The 19,236-nt window shown below is 38.9% G+C and overlaps 1 protein-coding gene across 1 annotated transcript in view; it reads left to right on the plus strand.

The window, feature by feature from the left end:
• The window catches only part of LOC129393227 (protein GVQW1-like), a 306,742-nt gene extending 294,370 nt beyond the window's left edge, over positions 1 to 12,372 (plus strand). Inside the window, exon 3 of the mRNA XM_055093081.1 lies at positions 11,226 to 12,372. Within this exon, the coding sequence (XP_054949056.1) occupies positions 11,226 to 11,501 (276 nt within the window). The 3' untranslated portion in view covers positions 11,502 to 12,372. The remainder of the gene's footprint in view (positions 1 to 11,225) is intronic.
• The last annotated feature ends 6,864 nt before the right edge of the window (positions 12,373 to 19,236 follow it).

Below are 19,236 nucleotides of genomic sequence, written 5' to 3' on the forward strand. Positions count from 1 at the left end.
TTCAAGGAATCCTTCTGTCTCAACCTACCAGGGTTCTGGGATTATAAGTGTGAGCCATCATGCTTGACCTGAGGTTTCCTTCTTGCCTTACATATTCCAGACTTGGAGCTAAAGAAGCCAGCAACCAGAATATGCCAACAGGTTCAATCTAATAAATAAAAGAAAATGAAAAAAAAGAAAAAGAAAAAGAAAACAAAAAAGAAAAAGCCTGCCTTCTGCAGCTTGCAAGTGCAGTGTAACAAGAAAGAAAACTTTTGAGGCAATAACCATTCTACTCCAACCAAATACTGTGGAAAAAATTGTGGCCCCACTCCACCTTCACCAGCAAAGTCCAAGTCGGGAGCCTAGACTTCTGCCCTCTGGAAATTGTAAAGAGGGGCCGCTATTCCTCCTCCCTCACCACAGTGGTATCAGACAAAGATAGTGAGAGAGTACTTTCATGCCTAATGAGTGGTAATGAGCCACCAGTCCCCACTGACCTGTCATTGGTGACCACATGGGAAACCTAGACTTCAACCCCCCCCGCCCCCCAGCACTCATGAGGTGCCCCTTAACTTCTGGAATGGGGTTAAAGAAGGCCAAATGGAGAGCCAGGGCTTTTGCTATGATCCCGCTATAAGACAAAGCCATCCGTTACACCCCCACCATACCTCATCTCAGAAGGAGGCCAAGATAGGACCATTAGCAAGGCATCTGTAGCCAGGGATGTATCAGTGGAGAACTAGAGGGAACCTGGCATTCCCACTCCCACACAGCTTCAATAGGGTTCCTCTTTGTGAGTGGCAACAGAAGAAAATGGGGAACCTAGATTTCTCTTCCCACCTGGTAGTAACAAGGTGCAACCCTTCATTTTTCAATGGAGCAGTTTTACAGGTAGTTGCCTAAAACAGGTTTAAATAAAACCCAGAGTCTTCTAACATGAGATCCCAATTTCCAGATTTCAAAAAACAAAAACAACAACAACAACAACACTCATCATATCATACCAATAACCAGCAAGCTCTCAAACTGGACTTAAAAGAAAACACAATCAGTAAATTCTAACACTGAGATAATACAAAACTGCTTCAATGAGCAATTACAAATACATAATTGAAATAATTTTAAAAGAGACAGTCTCAGCAAAGAAATAGAAGCTATAAAGAGGAAACAAATGAAGATTTTATAAGTAAAAATGGATAAAATTAAAAGAAAAAATTTAAAAAATTATAATTAGACATGAAGACTATTATTACCTTTCTCAAAAATCAATAGAACAACTAGTAGGAAATTGCTAACAATATAAAATAGCTCAATCCCACCAATCATCACCATCTAAATATCATTTGTAGATCACTACACCAACAATAGCAGGATACGCATTATTCTCAATTTCCCATATAACATGTACTAAGATAGACCACATCCTAAAACATCATAAAGGTCATAAAATAAACTTCAACAAATTTAAAATAATTGAAATTATGCAGAGTATAATCTCTAATGACAACAGAGTCAAACTAGAAATCAGCAACAACAACAAACAAAAACTGTGCAAACACTTGGAAACTAAACAGCATACTTTTTAATAATCCATGGGTTAATGCAGAAATATTAAGAGAAAACAAAAAAATACATAGAACTTAATGACAATTAAAATGCAAAATATCAAAAATTGTAGGACACAGCTAAAACAGTGCTGAGAGGGAAACTTAGAGTATTAAATGCATTCTTTCAAAAAGAGGAAGAGTCTCAAATTAATAATCTAAGCTCTCATGTCAAGAAGTTAGAATCAGAATAAAATAAAACCAAATCAAAAAGAAGAAAATAGTAAACATAGGCATAGAAATAACATAAATCAATAATAGAAAAACTAGAGAAAATCAAACAAGGGACTGGTTCGTTTAAATAAATCAATATGTCCAACTGGTTTTCTAACAAAGGTGTTAAATCAATTCAATGGAAGAAATAAACCTTTTCAATAAATTGGTGCTTGACCAATTTGGTATTCATAGGGGGAAAAATCAATCTTGAAGAAAATCTTACATATTACACCAAATTAATTCAAAATGTATTACAAACTTGAATGGAAAATGTAAAACTATCTATATTTTAGGGAAAACACAGCATAGGAGAAAATCCTTGGGATCTAGGAGGAGGTAAAAATTCAGTTTTGATACTGAAAGCATCACCCACAAAAAAAAATTGATAATTTGGGCCTCAGAAACTTAGAAATAGTTTACCTGAAAAAGATCCATATTAGAGGATAAAAAGACAAACTAAAGACTGAAAGAGAATGTTATCAAATAGCGTATACAAAAAAATATCTGGAGCATGTAAAGAACTCTCAAATTAAAATAGTAAAAACAGAAAGCCAGTTAGAAAATGGAAAAAAATTCATTACAGACATTCCATGACAGATACAGAAATGACAAATAAGCACATGCAAAAATATTCACCATTATTAGCAATTAAGAAAATGCTCATTAAAACCACAATGAGTTATCACTCAATAGTTATCAGAATGGCCAACATAATAAATAACAACACCAAATGTTGGTGAGGATGTGAAAAATTGGGTCACTCATACATTGCTGGTGAGAATGAAAAACAGTACAGCCATTGTGAAAAACAGTTCAGCAGTCTCTTAAACTAAACATGCAACTACCATATGACCCAGCAATTGCACTCCTTGACATTTATTCCAGAGAAATGAAAACTTTGTTTATGCAAAAACTGTATGTTAATGTTTATAGCAATTGTATTCATAACAGCCCCCAAATGGAAAGAACCCAGATATCCTTCAGAGAGTGAATGAGTAAACTGGATAAATTTCCAGGGAATTATGCTCAGCTAAAAAATCAAAACCACAAAAACAAATAAGAAAATATGATTCCACTTATATAGCATTACCAAAATGACAATATTATATTGTCATGGAGAACAGATGAGTTGTTGTCAGAGTTAAGGAGGAGTGAAAGGTGAGCAGTAAGTGGCTGAGGCTATACAAGGGCAGCATAAGGTGTCCTTGCAGTAACAGAAATATTTTGCATCTTGACTACCTATTTCAGTATCTTGATTATGATATTATTGTACAGTTTGTACATCCCTAATCTAAAAATTTGAAATCCAAAATGCTCCAACAAATTTGGAGCAACAAATGCTCCAAAAATATTCAAAACATGTTCATTGCTGACAAGATATCACAAGTAGGAATTTATGTACCTGACTTCATGTGACAGGTCACAGTCAAAATGCAGGTGAACAACATAGCATTTATTCAATGTCCCCAAGAAAAAATGCCCTTCCACCCCCACCTCAGCTGTGATATATATTTTCTGCACATACCCAGACTCCCCAACTCAGGCAGGGCCAGGGGGGTAATAAAATGACGTGTGTAGGCCAGACACACCAATGGTATGTTCCTCACAATGCCCCACATGGGGCCAAGACCTATATCTATTACTCACCATGTGTCATTGCTTATTCTCTGCTCCGTGGTGTAAAAATTTTGTTGAAAGTGTCAAAAAGGCTCATAGATACCCCTGTAGCTACCAGTAATGAAGAAAAAGAAAGCATTTTTGTTTATCTAAAGCACAGAAAGTCAAACTGTTGGAGAAACTGGGCAGCGATGTAAGTGTGAAACATCTTACAGAAAAGTATGGTGTTGGAATGATCATCATATATGACTTGAAGAAACAGAAGAATAAACTTAGACTTTCTGTGCTAAAAGTGATGACAAGCAGACACTGCACAAAGCTAAAAGTGAAGATTTTGATTGTGTATTGAAAGTTTGGATGCATTAGTGTTTCAGTAAACACATGCCTCTTAATGGTGGGTTGATCATGACATAAACTAAGATTGGCCAGGCGTGGTGGTGGCTCACGCCTGCAATCCCAGCACTTTGGGAGGCCAAGGTGGGCAGATCACTTGAGGTCAGGAGTTTGAGACCAGCCTGGCCAACATGGTGAAACCCTGTCTCTACTAAAAATACAAAAATTAGCCAGGCATGATGGCCTGCACCTGCAATCCCAGCTACTTGGGAGGCTAAGGCATGAGAATCGCTTGAACATGGGAGGCGGTGGTTGCAGTAAGCCAAGATGGTGCCACTACACTCCAGCCTGGGTGACAGTGTGAGACTGTATCTCAAAACAAAACAAAACAAACAAACAGACCAAAAACCCGAAGATCTATTATGATGAACTGAAAATTAAAGAGAACTGTGAACATTAAGCATGCTGATCACAAAAATTTAAGAAAAGACACAACATTCTTTTTTTAATTTGTAGTGATAAACTATTTGTTGATCACGAAGCAGTGGCGAGTTTGGCAAGGTCATCGGCGAGTTTGCCAAGGTCATTGTTGATGAAAATGTGACACAAGAGTAAGTCTATAATATTGATGAAACAGTGTTCTTTTGGTGTTATTGCCCCCAGAAAGCCACTGTCTCTAGCTGATGAGGCAGTCCCTACAAGAATTAAGGATGCCAATAACAGAATAACGGCTAGGCTGTGCTAATGCAGCAGGCAGTCACAAGTGTTATCTCTCTGTGTTAGCCAAAAATATGCATCCTCACTGTTTTCAAGGAGTGTATTTCTTATCAGTTTATTACTATGCTAAGAAAAAGGCATGGATAACAAAGGATGTCTCTTCTGATTGGCTTCACAAACATTTTGTACCAAGTGACTTGTGTTCATTGCAGAGAAGCTGAACTAGATGATGAGTACAAGATTTTGTTATTCCTTGACAACTGTTCTGCTCATCATTCAGTGAAAATTCTCATCAAAAATAATGTTTATGCCATGTACTTTCCCTCAAATGTGGCTTTATTAATCTAGCTATGTGACCAGGCTATCTTTAGCTCAATGAAGAGTAAATGATTTAAAAAACCCACTTTCTTGAACAGCATGCTAGCAGCAGTGAACAGAGGCCTAGGCGTGGAAGATTTATAAAAGAAGTTTAGCATGAAGAATGCCATATATGCTGTTGCCAACGCTTGAAACACAGTGACTAGAGACACATACATTGTCTATAACCTCTGGCCTGTTACTATGATCAGTGATGTTGATGTACAAGATGGTGACTTTGAAGAATTTCATATGTCAATTGAGAAAAAATAATGCCTGACCTCCTTACATATGTAAAAAATACATGTTCAGAGTCCTTCAGTAAGTGGAAAAGAGTGGCTATTTCAGAGGTTTTTAACATTTACAATGACACTCCAGTGGTTCATTTATGGACCAATGGTGAAATAGCTAAAATGATTCTAAATCAAGAACATCGTGATACTTATGATGAGAATGATGACATTAACGCTGCAGAAAAAGTGCCTGTAGGTGACATGGTGAAATGTACAATGGGCTTACTGAAGGACTAGAAGAGCATGCATTCAGAGCAGAACAAGAAATCATGTTGGTTTATAAAATCAAAGAAAGACTTTTAAGACAAAAAAAAATCTTTTTTTTTCTTAAAAAAGTGGGCAGGTCACAAAGATTAAAAAAAAATTGTTAATTAGGCAGATGACTCTAAATATTTTTAAAAGCCACCCAGTAGGCCAGCCGTAGTGGCTTATGCCTGTAATCCTAGCACTTTGGGAAGCTAAGGTGGGCAGATCATTTGAGGTCAGGATTTCGAGACAAGACTGACCAACATGGTGAAACCCCGTCTCTACTAAAAATACAAATAAATTAGCCAGGCATGGTGGCACATGCCTGTAGTCCTAGCTACTCTGGAGGCTGAGGCAGGGGAATTGCTTGAACCCAGGAGGCAGAGGTTGCAGTGAGCCGAGATCACACTACTGCATTCCAGCCTGGGCAACAGCGAGACTCCATCTCAAAAAAAAAAAAAAAAAGCCATCCAGTAGAATGCCTCATCACCCCTAGAGAACTCACTTTCTGGTCCCTTAACTGCTTCTTATCTAAGAAAAATAGAACAGTTTACAGTATTCTTTTAATCATGACACAGCATTTTAGGTGGATACTGAAAACCTGCCACTGTTTGTTGTTACTGTTGTTTAACAGCAGATACAGGTATTCTGGAAATGCTACTGTGCTGCTTAGTTATTCTGAACACATTACGTTTTCATTGTATTAATGGTATGTCACTTTTTAACCTTACTACTAAGTATTTATGTGTAAATAAGTGTAAGGAAATGATTGTTTATTGGTAGCATATAAATTCAGAGTCAGGAATGATGGTGATGCCAAACAACCACAGATTATCAAGATGGGTGGCTGAGATAGTGACACTTTTGTTTTCTGATGATTCAGTGTACATAAAGTTTGTTTCAAGCACACAATTATTAAAATATTGTATATAATTGCCTTAAAACTATGTGTATAAAATGTATATGAAACATTAATTTTGTGTTTAGACTTGGGTCCCCTCCCCATGATATCTCATTATGTAGGTGCAAATATTCTCAAATCAAAAATTTATAAAATCCAAAACACTCTGGCCTCAAGCTTTTTTTTTTTGAGATGGAGTCACCCAGGCTGGAGTGCAGTGGTGCAATCTCAGCTCACAGCAACCTCTGCCTCCCAGGTTCAAGTGATTTTCCTGCCTCAGCCTCCCTAGTAGCTGGGACTACAGATGTGCACCACCACACATGACTAATTTTTGTATTTTTGGTAGAGATGGGGTTTTACCATGTTGGCCAAGCTTGTCTCGAACTCCTGACCTCAAGTGATTCACCCACCTCAGGCTCCCAAAGTGCTGGGATTACAGGCATGAGCCACCACACCCAGCCTTCCGGTCCCAGGCATTTGGATAAGAGATACTGAACCTGTACTACAGTTTTGGAAGACTTTACTATTGAAGAAAACCAAGTAAAGTATACGTTGGAATTCTGTACATTATTCCTTACAACAGAATAATCTACACTTGTTTAAAAATAAAACATTTAATTAAATAAATAAGCAGAGGATTGCAGACATAACAAATTAGAAGATAGTGTGTGGTGTGAAAGATTAACCATATAGGTAAAGCTTTATTGAACTGAGGAATCTAATGAAACTTAATTGACAAGGTTTAGAGAAGGCATCACAGAAGACTTGCTTAGAACTAGATCTGAAGAAGTAATAGGATCCTGAAAAGCAGAGGTTAATGGCCAAATGAAACCAAAAACAGCATCAGAGGAACATGAGGACAGGTGGAGCAATTAAAAACAAGGATTTACTAAGGATACGGTAGAGGCAGTATGGTGTGGAGGGAAGAATGGCAAAGGCATTTCTGTGAGGCAGCATCCACAGGGTTAGAAGAGACACAAAACTGGAAATATCACAGGTTTAGAAGAATATGTTCAGCGTTGAAAGGTATATCAGAACTCTGAGTTGTGAATGCTTTGAGAATAAGGACATTTCTTAATCAATATTGTGTCACCAAATCACAGTCTAATATCTGGTGCATAACAAACGATTCATTAAATGCTGTTGCTGATTTCACTGAAAACAATTTTAGTGTGGTGACGGGGGAAGTAGACAGATTTCAGTGTGTTGAAGAGTAAAAGAGAAGTAGAAAATAAACGATTCTTCTTAAAAGGCTTGGTTCTGAAGGTAAGAGGCAAAAAAAAAAAAAAAAAAAGAGGCAAGGACACATTTTATATTACATTCTTTTTGTCATTTTAAGATGTGAGAAACTTGTATATACATCTTTGTTAGAAAAGGAGATTGAAAACCCAGGAGAAAAGATAAAGGTACATATGGAAATGAACCTTACGGAGGTAAATGGATGCAGATGTTTGTAGGTGGAGTGGTGGGAGTGCACGCCAGATGGCCTCTATTTTTCAATTAAGTGGGAGGTGGTTCGTGCTCTGCTAAGAGAGAGGAGAAAGAATGGGGGCCAGAAGTCAGTCTCAAGTTTGGAATAGATGGAAAATGGGAATGGAAATGGAGCTATCAGCATAAGCCCATTCCTCTTAAATATTTGTCTCCATGTGGGCAGCACCTTTATTCATTGAAGTGTTCTTCCTCACTTTGAAGCTGATATTTTCAACCCCAAATTATGCACTTCTCTTCTCAGCCAGGCTTTCTGCTAAGAATAACTAAAAACTATGTATAAATGTCTCTATATCCCAAATCATATTTAATCAGCATAGTATATTTTTGAACTTATATACACATGTTAATTTTTTTAGAGACATTTCAACATTATGCTTTCTTCAAGGACAAAATGAATGAAAAAGCCTTGAGATGTGTTTTCTCACCTTTTGCATGCACTCTATTGAACACAGAATATCTTATAAGTCACAGGAGAGTGTTACCTATTTTTAGACAAGTGCTTTTGTAAATTTCATACACAATGGTAGAAGAATATTTTAAACCCTAATTGAACTAAACCATCTCATTATCTGGCTCTACTGACCAAAGCGTGTTGCCATGGTGATAAGGGAATCAAGTCAGGAGGTCCTACTGTGAGAATTTTCCACTCGAGATACTTCATCAGTTCCATCTTGCTCATCTCCAGACACACTGTGATCAATTTAATGGCAGAGAAACAGGCTCTACAAAGGGGGAGAAAAGGAGTGTTTTTAGCAAACCTTATGCCAAAATATGTTGACATATAATTTACAAAATAAGCACTTTCTAAATACAATAACACTTTAGGTTTTTCAAGAACAAATGAAAACCTTTAAAGATATATGTATTAATTTAACAGTTTATGAATTTTTATACATATCCAGGTAAAAATCAAAGCTCAAGCAATAAAATGTTTCGCTGTCTGCATAACTGGTCTTAAATATAATTAAAGCTTATTTACATAAAAGGTTTGGAGCCCAAATAAGACTTACAGATAGGCAGAATTCAGGTTTTGGCTAAGGATAGGTAATTTCTATACTGAAAGATAAAATCTAAGAGCAAAAATTCAAAGTAGTTTCAATTTATGTCTCAAAATGGAACTTGGAACTATAAAGCAATGTTTTAGACTACAAAAAATGTTAAAATTTTGTTACTTCTACATGTTTGCTATTATTGCTGTTTGCGTAGCCGAAGTGGCATTACAAAGTCTCAAATTCTAAGGCATTATGAAATTGTGTTTAAGAGCAGAAACAAGAGACAGAACTAGAAAAACTGCCTCCCTGCTCCCTCTTTTTTGTCACTTGTGGTATGGGAGGAAAACCACATGGAATAAAATGCTTGTGACAGGATTTAAGTAGAAAAATTCTGGATAAAAATGGCAAGAGGCTAACCAAACCAATATGTGTCTTTCAAATTTCTTATTAAAGTGTTCAAGAAGGTATACTAAAACATGATGCAAAGATGAACCATACTCTAAACCAAAAATAACACAAAACAATATCCCAGAATCTGGAATTAATTTATACTTGCTGGATTTTTTCTGTTATACAGTTAGGTGTCTTCTCTGTTTTATTTTGCTAGTCTGTGCCCCAAGTCTAGGATATTCCTTGGCACTTATCAAGTGCTCAAAAACATTTGTTTTCCTCATTGTTAACTGTACAGTTTTGGGATATTGATTGAGAAGAACCTTTTTAGACTACATACCATGTTTGGTCCTTTGGAAAATAACATCATAATGTGACAGTGGGTAGCTAGTGAGACACAAACAGGGCAGGAGACGGCCCCCACACCCCACCAGGAAAGTCAGGCGACCATCAGGTGATGATCAGGCAGTTGTCACATTGTCTCTCTAAAATAATTGGTCACACCAGTGCCAGGGAAAGTAATTTCCCTATAAATAGGAAACACCTGAAACTGATGACCAGCAGTTTCCTGTAAGATCACAGGAGCTGGGCAAGTGGGTGCACACATGTGCACTAAGAAGCGAAATGGCAGAATTTAACTCATATATGACCTTCCAGGGGCATTCTGTCAGAAAAGAGAAAAACACCTCCGGTGAGCATGCGTACAACTCCAGTAAACACACTGCACATGCATCCCGCCCAAGCACTAGTGGCCACCAGGCATGCGGACAGCCCACCCCAACAAAAGAATCAAGGGAAAAGGGATGCAAGACCCCAGAAGTATGCCAACATATAAAACCCCAAGTCAAAAGGTCAAACCTGGCACTTGTCCTTCAAGTCACCCACCTGACCCTCTCCCAAGTGTACTTTCCTTCCTCTTGTTCTTGCTCTAAAGCTTTTTAATAAACTTTCACTCCTGCTCTAAAACTTGCCTCTATCTCTTCTTCTGCCTTATTACGCCCCTCAGTTGAATTCTTTCTTCTGAGGAGGCAAGAAGTGAGGTTGCTGCAGACCTGTATGGATTCCCTGCCGCTAACAATAAGCTTCCAAAGAAAGTAGGTAAACAGAATGCCTCATCTCAGTGTACACAGGGACACACTAAGGAAAACCTGCTATGTAAGTGCCATCGTCTGGGCCAGTCAGAATGAGAATCATCTCCCTATTTCTTTTTCATATTTTTTCTCATGTATACTCGTCTTCACAACTGCCAAGGTTCCACACAGCAGGAACAAGAGAGAGATGTAAGGTAGTAGGTTGCAACTTGGCAAACAGAAGAAGAGTTTGAGGTAAAATTTAGGAGCAATCCTTTCTGGGTTATTTAGATTTTCATATCCTGCATGATACAAAGGGGATTATAAACATTTGCTTTTTTGGATTACTCATAGAATTCGACTATCAGAGCAAAGTAGGTGCAACTAAAATTAATTCAACATACAAACACACAAAAAATAATATCCAGTGACATGCAAACTAAAATGGGGTGAAATACCCATTACACGTCACCCAAAGACCTAGCTCTAAGTAGGAAAATGTGACAGCATATATGTGTGCAGTAAGCACTGAAGGTAGGGTTGCTCTTTAAATGCTTTCTAAAGGCCAACATCAGAATTAAAAAGCATGATTGAAACAGAATAGTGCCAGGCATGGTTGCTCATGCCTGTAATCCCAGCATTTTGGGAGGCTGAGGCAGGAGAATCACTTGAGCCCAAGAGTTCCATACAAGCCTGAGCACCAGAGTGAGACCCTGTCTCTAAAAAGAAAAAAAAAAAAAAAAGACTGAATACTGACCAAAACAATGCTAAATGGAACTGGTGAAATACTACTTTAAAACAGGAAATGATTCACATACAAAAAAATAAAATTGAAAATAATTTTTCTAAAAGAAAATGTATATGTCTGTGTACACGTGTATATACACACATATAATGTCTTATCAATGAAATGTATTATTTTCATCTAATTACTTTCACCCTCTAAACATAAGTTTATGAGTTTATTCAATAATAATTACAATGTAACATGCACTATAAAATTTAAACTCCCTTAGGTGAGGAGCGCCTCCGCCCGGCCGCCCCGTCTGGGAGGTGAGGAGCGCCTCTGCCTGGCCGCTGTGCAATCTTCCAAGTGTGAAGTGACAGCCTTTCTGCAGGTGTATCCAACAGCTCCGAAGAGACAGCAACCATCGAGAACGGGCCATGATGAGGATGGCGGTTTTGTTGAAAGGAAAAAGGGGAAATGTGGGGAAAAGAAAGAGAGATTAGATTGTTACTGTATCTTTGTAGAAAGAAGTAGACATAGAAGACTCCATTTTGTTCTGTACTAAGAAAAATTCTTCTGCCTTAGGATGCTGTTAATCTATAACCTTACCCCCAACCCCGTGCTCTCTGAAACATGTGCTGTGTCAACTCAGGGTTAAATGGATTAAGGGCGGTGCAAGATGTGCTTTGTTAAACAGATGCTTGAAGGCAGCATGCTCGTTAAGAGTCATCACCACTCCCTAATCTCAAGTACCCAGGGACACAAACACTGCGGAAGGCCACAGGGACCTCTGCCTAGGAAAACCAGAGAACTTTGTTCACGTGTTTATCTGCTGACCTTCTCTCCACTATTATCCTATGACCCTGCCATATCCCCCTCTCCAAGAAACACCCAAGAATGATCAATAAATACTAAAAAAAAAAAAAAAAAATTAAACTCCCTTAAAATATCATTTCCGCAAAAATGATATTATAAATGTCCAGAGCACTGGTTCTTTGATCATTAATAAAACTTATCATCACCGTCTAATTATCAATGCTATTTCATGGAAATTTTGGCAACTTTATATAGCTTTTTACCATCTTTTAGATGTATTTTCCTCATTTCAACAAAGCACCCTTAGCAAAATGTGGCATATCATGAACAAAGAGAAGGAAAGATCTCAGTCAAAAATTGAAGGTGGTAGAGGCATTTTTATCACTGATCTATTTTAGCACCTACTGGCCTGTGTCCCCGAGAGGTACATCTTTATCCCCTCAGTCCAACCAATTTTCCATTCCTTTTCTCTGTGACAGCAACTGTGGCATGTTCTTTCCTTTCTTCCTTTCTCACTTCATTGTCTCACCGAGAAAGCCAAGAGGAATACCTGTTTGCCGTTTGGATTAGGAAACATTAATATAACTCATGTAAGGAAGAATAAAATGTTAATTTTCTTATCTCCTTACTTTCTCCTTGTTTTCTTATCTCCTTACTTTTCTATCTGGAATCATGTTTTCCCCTCATCTTTCAACTCACACCCTCTCCAAATTGTTATATGTAAATTTATTATCAACCTATCCATTCTTATTTTCTAATTTTCTCTATCTCCTCATAAATCTCCATAATTTGGGTTTTCTATTAGGCTTGTTTACATTCTTATTTGGATGACTATTTTAACACATCAGGTAACCTTTTCCAAAAATTTCTGTAACAGTAAGACAATTTCCTAGATTTTCCTAGGATATGGGGTAAAATTACCTAGTTTTTTTTTTTTTTAAGACAGAATTTCACTCTTGTTGCTCAGGCTGGAGTGCAATGTCATGATTTCGGCTCGCTGCATCCCCTGCCTCCCGGGTTCAAGCGATTCTCCTGCCTCAGCCTCCTGTGTAGCTGGGATTTCAGATGCCCCACACCATGTCCGGCTAATTTTTTGTATTTTTAGTAGAGACGGGGTTTCACCATGTTGGCCAGGCTGGTCTCGAACTCCTGACCTCAGGTGATCCACCCACCTCAGCCTCCCAAAGTGTTCTAAAAAATTTATTTTTCTGTCTCCACTCTGCTAAGCATCAAAAATATTCGTACAAAAATTCAGAGCAATAACTTAGTTATAAAACCTAACTTTTTAAACTTTTTCTTATTCCTTTCCTCTGAACCCAAAAATCTATTAGGCTAAATAGTTCTTACAATTGATACTAACCTTGCAGTAAATAAAATTTTGAAAACATTTCTGGAATTAGTTTTATGAGACATAAAATTCAGGACTAAGTACTCCTTCAGAATCACCCAGGCTAGTCAATCTTTCTGATTTGGGAAAGTAAGCTCCCATCTGATCTCATGATTTAAAGTAACCACTTTAGAGCCAACAAATACTTAATTAGCCTACTTGTCATAAATGTGCTCTGTGGACAATTAAGCATGTCAAGTTTATACAGTAGGGGTGACTTACAGAGATAGAAAATGTGACTTTAAAGATTGTGAATCCATGGGAATTCTTTATGAGATGGCTTACTGCATTAGAAAAATGCAAACAAATCTTGCTAACAGCCCAATAAAATCTATGGGGCCATATTTCTGACTTGCAGTGAAAATCTTTAATTCTAAAATTTCTTTTCCTCCTATGCACACCCTTGTTTCATTCTTCATATTAGCAAACTTTCCCCTACACCAGAGTGCTGGCTTGTGCCAGGCACAGCTTTTTCAAGGCTGCCTCCCTGCTGATTTGTCTCCCCTGACAAGATCCAGTTGGCTTCATAAAATGCTGTCTGCATAGTTTTGAACTTGATCGATTTATTTGAGACATTAGCTCACATAAGAAATATGTCTTCCCAGATGCTGAGGCACATGCTTTCTCTTTCTGGATCCCTGTGAGGCATGAACTCTGGCGACCCAGCTTGGCAATTGGAATTTCTGAAGCAATGTATCATCAGCTTTCTTCAAATCATGGCAGCATCCAAATGCTCAAGCATTTGCCTACTAAAGTAAGAGAAATGTCCTTAGACCCATTGATACACCTTGACATCACTCACCGGCAGTGCCTTTTCTGTGAGGTCAGAGAGAACAGTCAGTGTCCCAGGCTGAGCCTCTGGTTGTCACAGAACCAGGCATAATCATAGCAGGTTTCTTTCATCACCCTCAGCCAGATGTTAGCCTCAGGATCTCCATTGTTTACTAAATGTAGTATCTTCTTAGTATTAGTAAAAGAAAACTATTTTTTAGAGCAGATATTATATATTAGGCACAGGATATAAGAAATGTGCTTACGTTAATGCATTAATATCAATGACTTTTTGTTTTAGTCTGTTTTTATATTGTTAAAAAGGGAGACCTGAGGCTGAGTAATTTACAAAGAAAGCAGGTTCATTTAGCTCACAGCTCTACAGGCTGTATAGGAATCATGGTGCCAGAATCTGCTTCTGGAGAGGGACTCAGGCTGCTTCCACTCATGGCAGATGGTAAAGGAGAGCCGGCATGTACAGAGATCACCTGGTGGGAAAAGAGGCAAGAGAAAGCTGAGAAGGTGTCAGACTCTTTTCAACAACCAGTTCTTGTGGGAACTAAGGGTGGGAACTCACTCACTTCCATGAGAATAATACCAAGACATTCTTGAGGGATCTGCCCCCATGACCCAAACACCACCCCCCAGCCCCCACCTCCCACAATGAGGATCAAATTTTAACCTAAGACTTGGTGGGGTCAAGCAAATGATATTCAAACCATAGCACATTTGCAAGAAAATATGATTACGATTTTACAGATAGAAAAACCAGAGCTCGGTGGTACTAATAGCTGAATCAACCACACCACTCCCCATTTTGAATATAGTTTCATCTGTTGTTACCATTTTTAAGGCTCCATCATCCTCTCCAACATTCCCTGGAAGCTTCAAAATCCCATTAACAATTTTTATTTCAACCTCAACCCCTGTAATTATCCTGAGACATTTCAATGCTTAGAATTACCCCTCATCTCAATCATTACATCCCCTTAAACTCCTTAAATCCAGCAAACTTTATAGTCGCTCCTTGGAAATTCATTAATTATATTGGCATCTGGATGTGCTCCACTTTAGAATTTCACACTACTGTTTTAATTTTGGCCATGACCTTTCATCCTGCTCATTCTCTTTTCCTTCACTCACATCCATGTGCACATAACTGCATCATGCCCTCCAGCACCTCAACTCTTCTATTGCTGTCTAGTCTTCCAGTTGGATAAATGATCTCACTGCTTCAGCCTTCTCTCCAGAGACCTACCTCTGTAACTGCCCTTTGTTGACCTCTGTCAACTTCTTTATGCATTAACACCTTTGCTGTTCCTGCTACAAAACCCTGGCCCTGTTTACCGTACGTTTGATCCTACTCACCACTTCTGGAGAAAAAAGACATCCTAGTGAAAGTGACTAAACTGACCAGCCAGGCTCCAATACAAACACGTGGTTTCCAAGTCTTTTGAAACTCAAAATTAGATTATCTTGTTCTTTATCTTGTAAATCTATGTTCTCTCTCAATATATCCTTCTAATTGGCATAAGCATGCTCCTGTTTCCCCCTTAAGAAAATACCCACAAAAATATTGGAATTCTATAATTTTTTCTAGTCCCTGTTATTTGTCTCCTTTGCTTTGCATCCAAATTTCTCAACTATTCATACATATTTGATGTACTTATATGTATTCTGGATTTCTCCCCCACTCTTTTGTTAAAACAACTTCTGATTATGTCACCTATTGTTGAATCCAGCAGGTGTTTTTAATCTTCATCTTATGGCATCTATGGCATTTTGTACCATGAACTCCTTTAGTCACCCATGAAACAGCACTCTACTGAATGTCTTTCTAGCTTTCAGTCCTTTCCCCTGCCTCCTTTTTAGGCTCATTCTATTCCTCACTGTTATTCAGTGTTGGAGTTCCTCAATATAAGGCCATATTGTAACTATTCACTTTCTCCTAGCAAGCACATCAATACCTATCTTTTCAATTTCCCTTGTATGCAATTGACTGGAAAATAAAACCTCTATACAGATCTGCTCAATAAAACTATTTGCAATGTTGAAATGTTCTATAATCTTTGCCACCTAATATGGTACATATATTGAATAAACCTTTGCATTTCTCCAGCTGCTCAAGATAATCACCTTAGCATACATTCAAGATCCTGTGGGGTCATGTCTCATTATGCTCCATCTTCCTTTAGCAGCTTATGCTAACTTTTTTTTCTGGAAACATCATACCCAATTTTCCCCCCATTGAAAACCTTTGAACACTTCCTTGAAGTAACCTTTCTCAACTCCGGGTATCAATTTTCTCAATTATCTTCTGGAAATGTGTATTAATTTGTGTGATTCTTTGATTAATATCTGACTCTTTAAAATAAGAGCAGAGGCCTTTGCTTTTTGTAGATGTTTTGTTCATCATTTTAATCCCAGGGCCTAGTTAAGTTGCTGGAATATAACAGATGTACATTAAATATGTGTTGAAATAGCATTTTCCTAAGTTCTGGATTTGTAGATAGCTCCAGCTTCTTCTTAGATATTTTTATATGTTCCAAAGCCATCTTAAAATGATTTTACTACTCTGCCCCATACCTCTTACTATTACTACACACACACACACACACACACACAAACAAACAACCCTATACAGACATACTTAAGATATATGACAACATACTTAAGATGTATGACACATTCGGTTCCAGGCCAGAGCAATAAAATGAATATGCAATAAAGCTAATCCCACAACTTTTTTTGTTTCCCAATGCATAAGAAAGTTATGTTTTAGGGGGCTTTAAGATGGCTGGCTAGAGGCACCTGGCACTCACCTCCCCCACAAAACAAACCCCAAAATAGTAAGTAGGTAATCACACTTCACATAGATCACCTAAGGCAGAACAGTGGAATTCAGCAGAGAAGTGACAGGAAACACTAAGGCATAGAAGGAGAGAGAAGCAAGGCAGCCAGCTGGGCCAGGATTGGGTGGGAGACTGGAGAGGCTCCTCAATGCAAGGAAAGGGTGAGTAAAAGATTCACAGTGATCCAAATTCCCACCACAGACTCATGCCTGGAGTTTGGGTGATGGCATTGCTCCAGAGAGGGAGCTCATGCTAGGGGGAGCTCATGCTAGGTCCCACATCCCCCTACCAAACCCAAGCAGCTGTATAGCGCCATCCTGACAGTCCAGACCCTACAACATTGCATCTTGCCCTGGGGTCTAACAGCCCCTGCACCTCTATATCCCTGAATCCCCACTGATATACCCTCCACATCCACCTGGAGGACTACAGTGGTGCCATTGCCCATTGGACCCAGCAGTGTGGCAGGGACCTCAACACTCCAGGCCACACAATGTCCTACTGGGAAGAGGTGGTGCAGCACACCAGGGAGGCTGCCCCAGACAAAGGGAGTCTAAGTGTGCACTCTCCAGAGCCTGAAAACCACTTGCCTGGGGCTGTTGCCACTGATGGCAACCCTGTCTCCCACCAGCAGCAGAGCCACTGCACTCTTGCACATATCCTGAGAGCCCTGAGAAGAGGCTCTCCCTGCCCATTACTGCTGCTGCTGCTGCCACCTGAACATACCACTGGGCCCTGGAAATAGCCTCGTCCTGCCCACTACAACCCGGTGGCATTGCATCAGCAAGGCGAGTGAGAATAGGCCCACCCAGCCTGGTACAATCCCTTCTGCACCACCCGCTAGGGGCTTGAGATTGTCCTTCTCTGTCAATGGCCTTGGGCATGCATGCAGAACATTAGAGGGCCTAACAACAGGCTCAGAAAACTAGCTGTCAGTGCCCAAACACACGGTCTAAAAGTCTGGGGATCGGCCTGCCTCATCCTCCACCACTGGTATCTGTTCATTCCTTCCAAAAGATTGAGGATGGGCACCCACTCTGCCGCCACCACAACTGCGGGCACCTACCTGCACAGGCCACCTGACAGCCTGGGAACTGGCCTGCCCAGCCAGTTGCAGCCACTCTTAACACCAGCACAGGCCACATGGGAGCCTGAGTGTTGCCCTGCTACTGCTACGGCCATCACACATGTACCACACACGCTGCCTAGGGGCCTGAAGATCCACCCACCAGTCCAGCTTACTGATGCCATTGCTGGCACCTGAGCAAGCCACATACAGGCCCAAGAATTGGCCTTCCTGGACCCATTAACTCCAGTATCTCCACACACCACCTGGGGACCCAAAGATAGGCACACTTCACACACCACTGCCACCAATGGGGCTGAAGAATTGGCCCACTTGGCATCCTCATCCCCAGCACCCAGCCTCACCACATCCTCCACTGACAACTGTAGTTCAAACCACTGAGGAAATCACAGACATCAATGATACTGTTTGCAGCTGAAGAAATCATTAGGGGATTACACCATAGCATGCACCCAGAATCAAGGCCAAAGGGCCATACTCAACCAACACCATAATATATCTATAGAGAAAAGTCTTCTCCTATTAAAGCCAATCCAAAAAATACAAAGAAGGAATTGTTACATCAGATACACAGATATCAACATAAGGACACAAGAAAAATAAAAAAACAAGGAAATATGACACCTTTAAAAGAACAATAATTCTCCAGCAACAGATTGCAATGAAAAAGAAATTATGAAATGCCCGAAAAAGAATTAAAAACATTTATATTAAAGAAGCACAGGCAGATGTAAGAGAACACAGATAAGCATTATAAATAGATCTGAAAAACAATTCAGAATATAATGAGAAATTCACCAAAAAGATAGATATTACAAAGAAAAAAAACAAACAGAAATTCTGGAACTGAATAATTCAATGAATAAAATATAAAATACAGTTGAAAGCTTCAACAATACAGTAGACTAAGTAGAAAAAAGAATTTCAGAACTTGAAAACAGATATTTTGAAATAACCCCATCAGAAAAAAGCAATAAAAAGAATAAAATCAATGAATAAAGACTGAATGTCATATAAGAGACCACAAAGCAATGAAATATTTAAATGCTGGGTGTTCCAGAAGGAGAAAAGAATGGCAAAACTTAAAAATCCATTTAATGGAATAATATTGCATGTTTTCACTCATATGTGGGAGCTAAGATAGTTGATTTCATGGAGGCAGAGTATAGAATGATAGTTACCAGAAGCTGGAAAGGGGAAGTATATATGGGGAAGCAGAGGAGTGAGGTTGGTTAATTGGCACAAACATGCAGTTAGAGAGAAGGAATAAATTTTACTATTCAACAGCAGAGAAGAATGACTACAGATAGAAACAATATATTGTTTATTTCAAAATAGCTAGAAGAGAGCACTTGAAATGTTTCCAACACATAGAAATAATACATGC

The sequence above is a fragment of the Pan paniscus genome, chromosome 8, assembly GCF_029289425.2.
Source record: "Pan paniscus chromosome 8, NHGRI_mPanPan1-v2.0_pri, whole genome shotgun sequence".
In the NCBI taxonomy this organism is placed as follows: domain Eukaryota; kingdom Metazoa; phylum Chordata; class Mammalia; order Primates; family Hominidae; genus Pan; species Pan paniscus.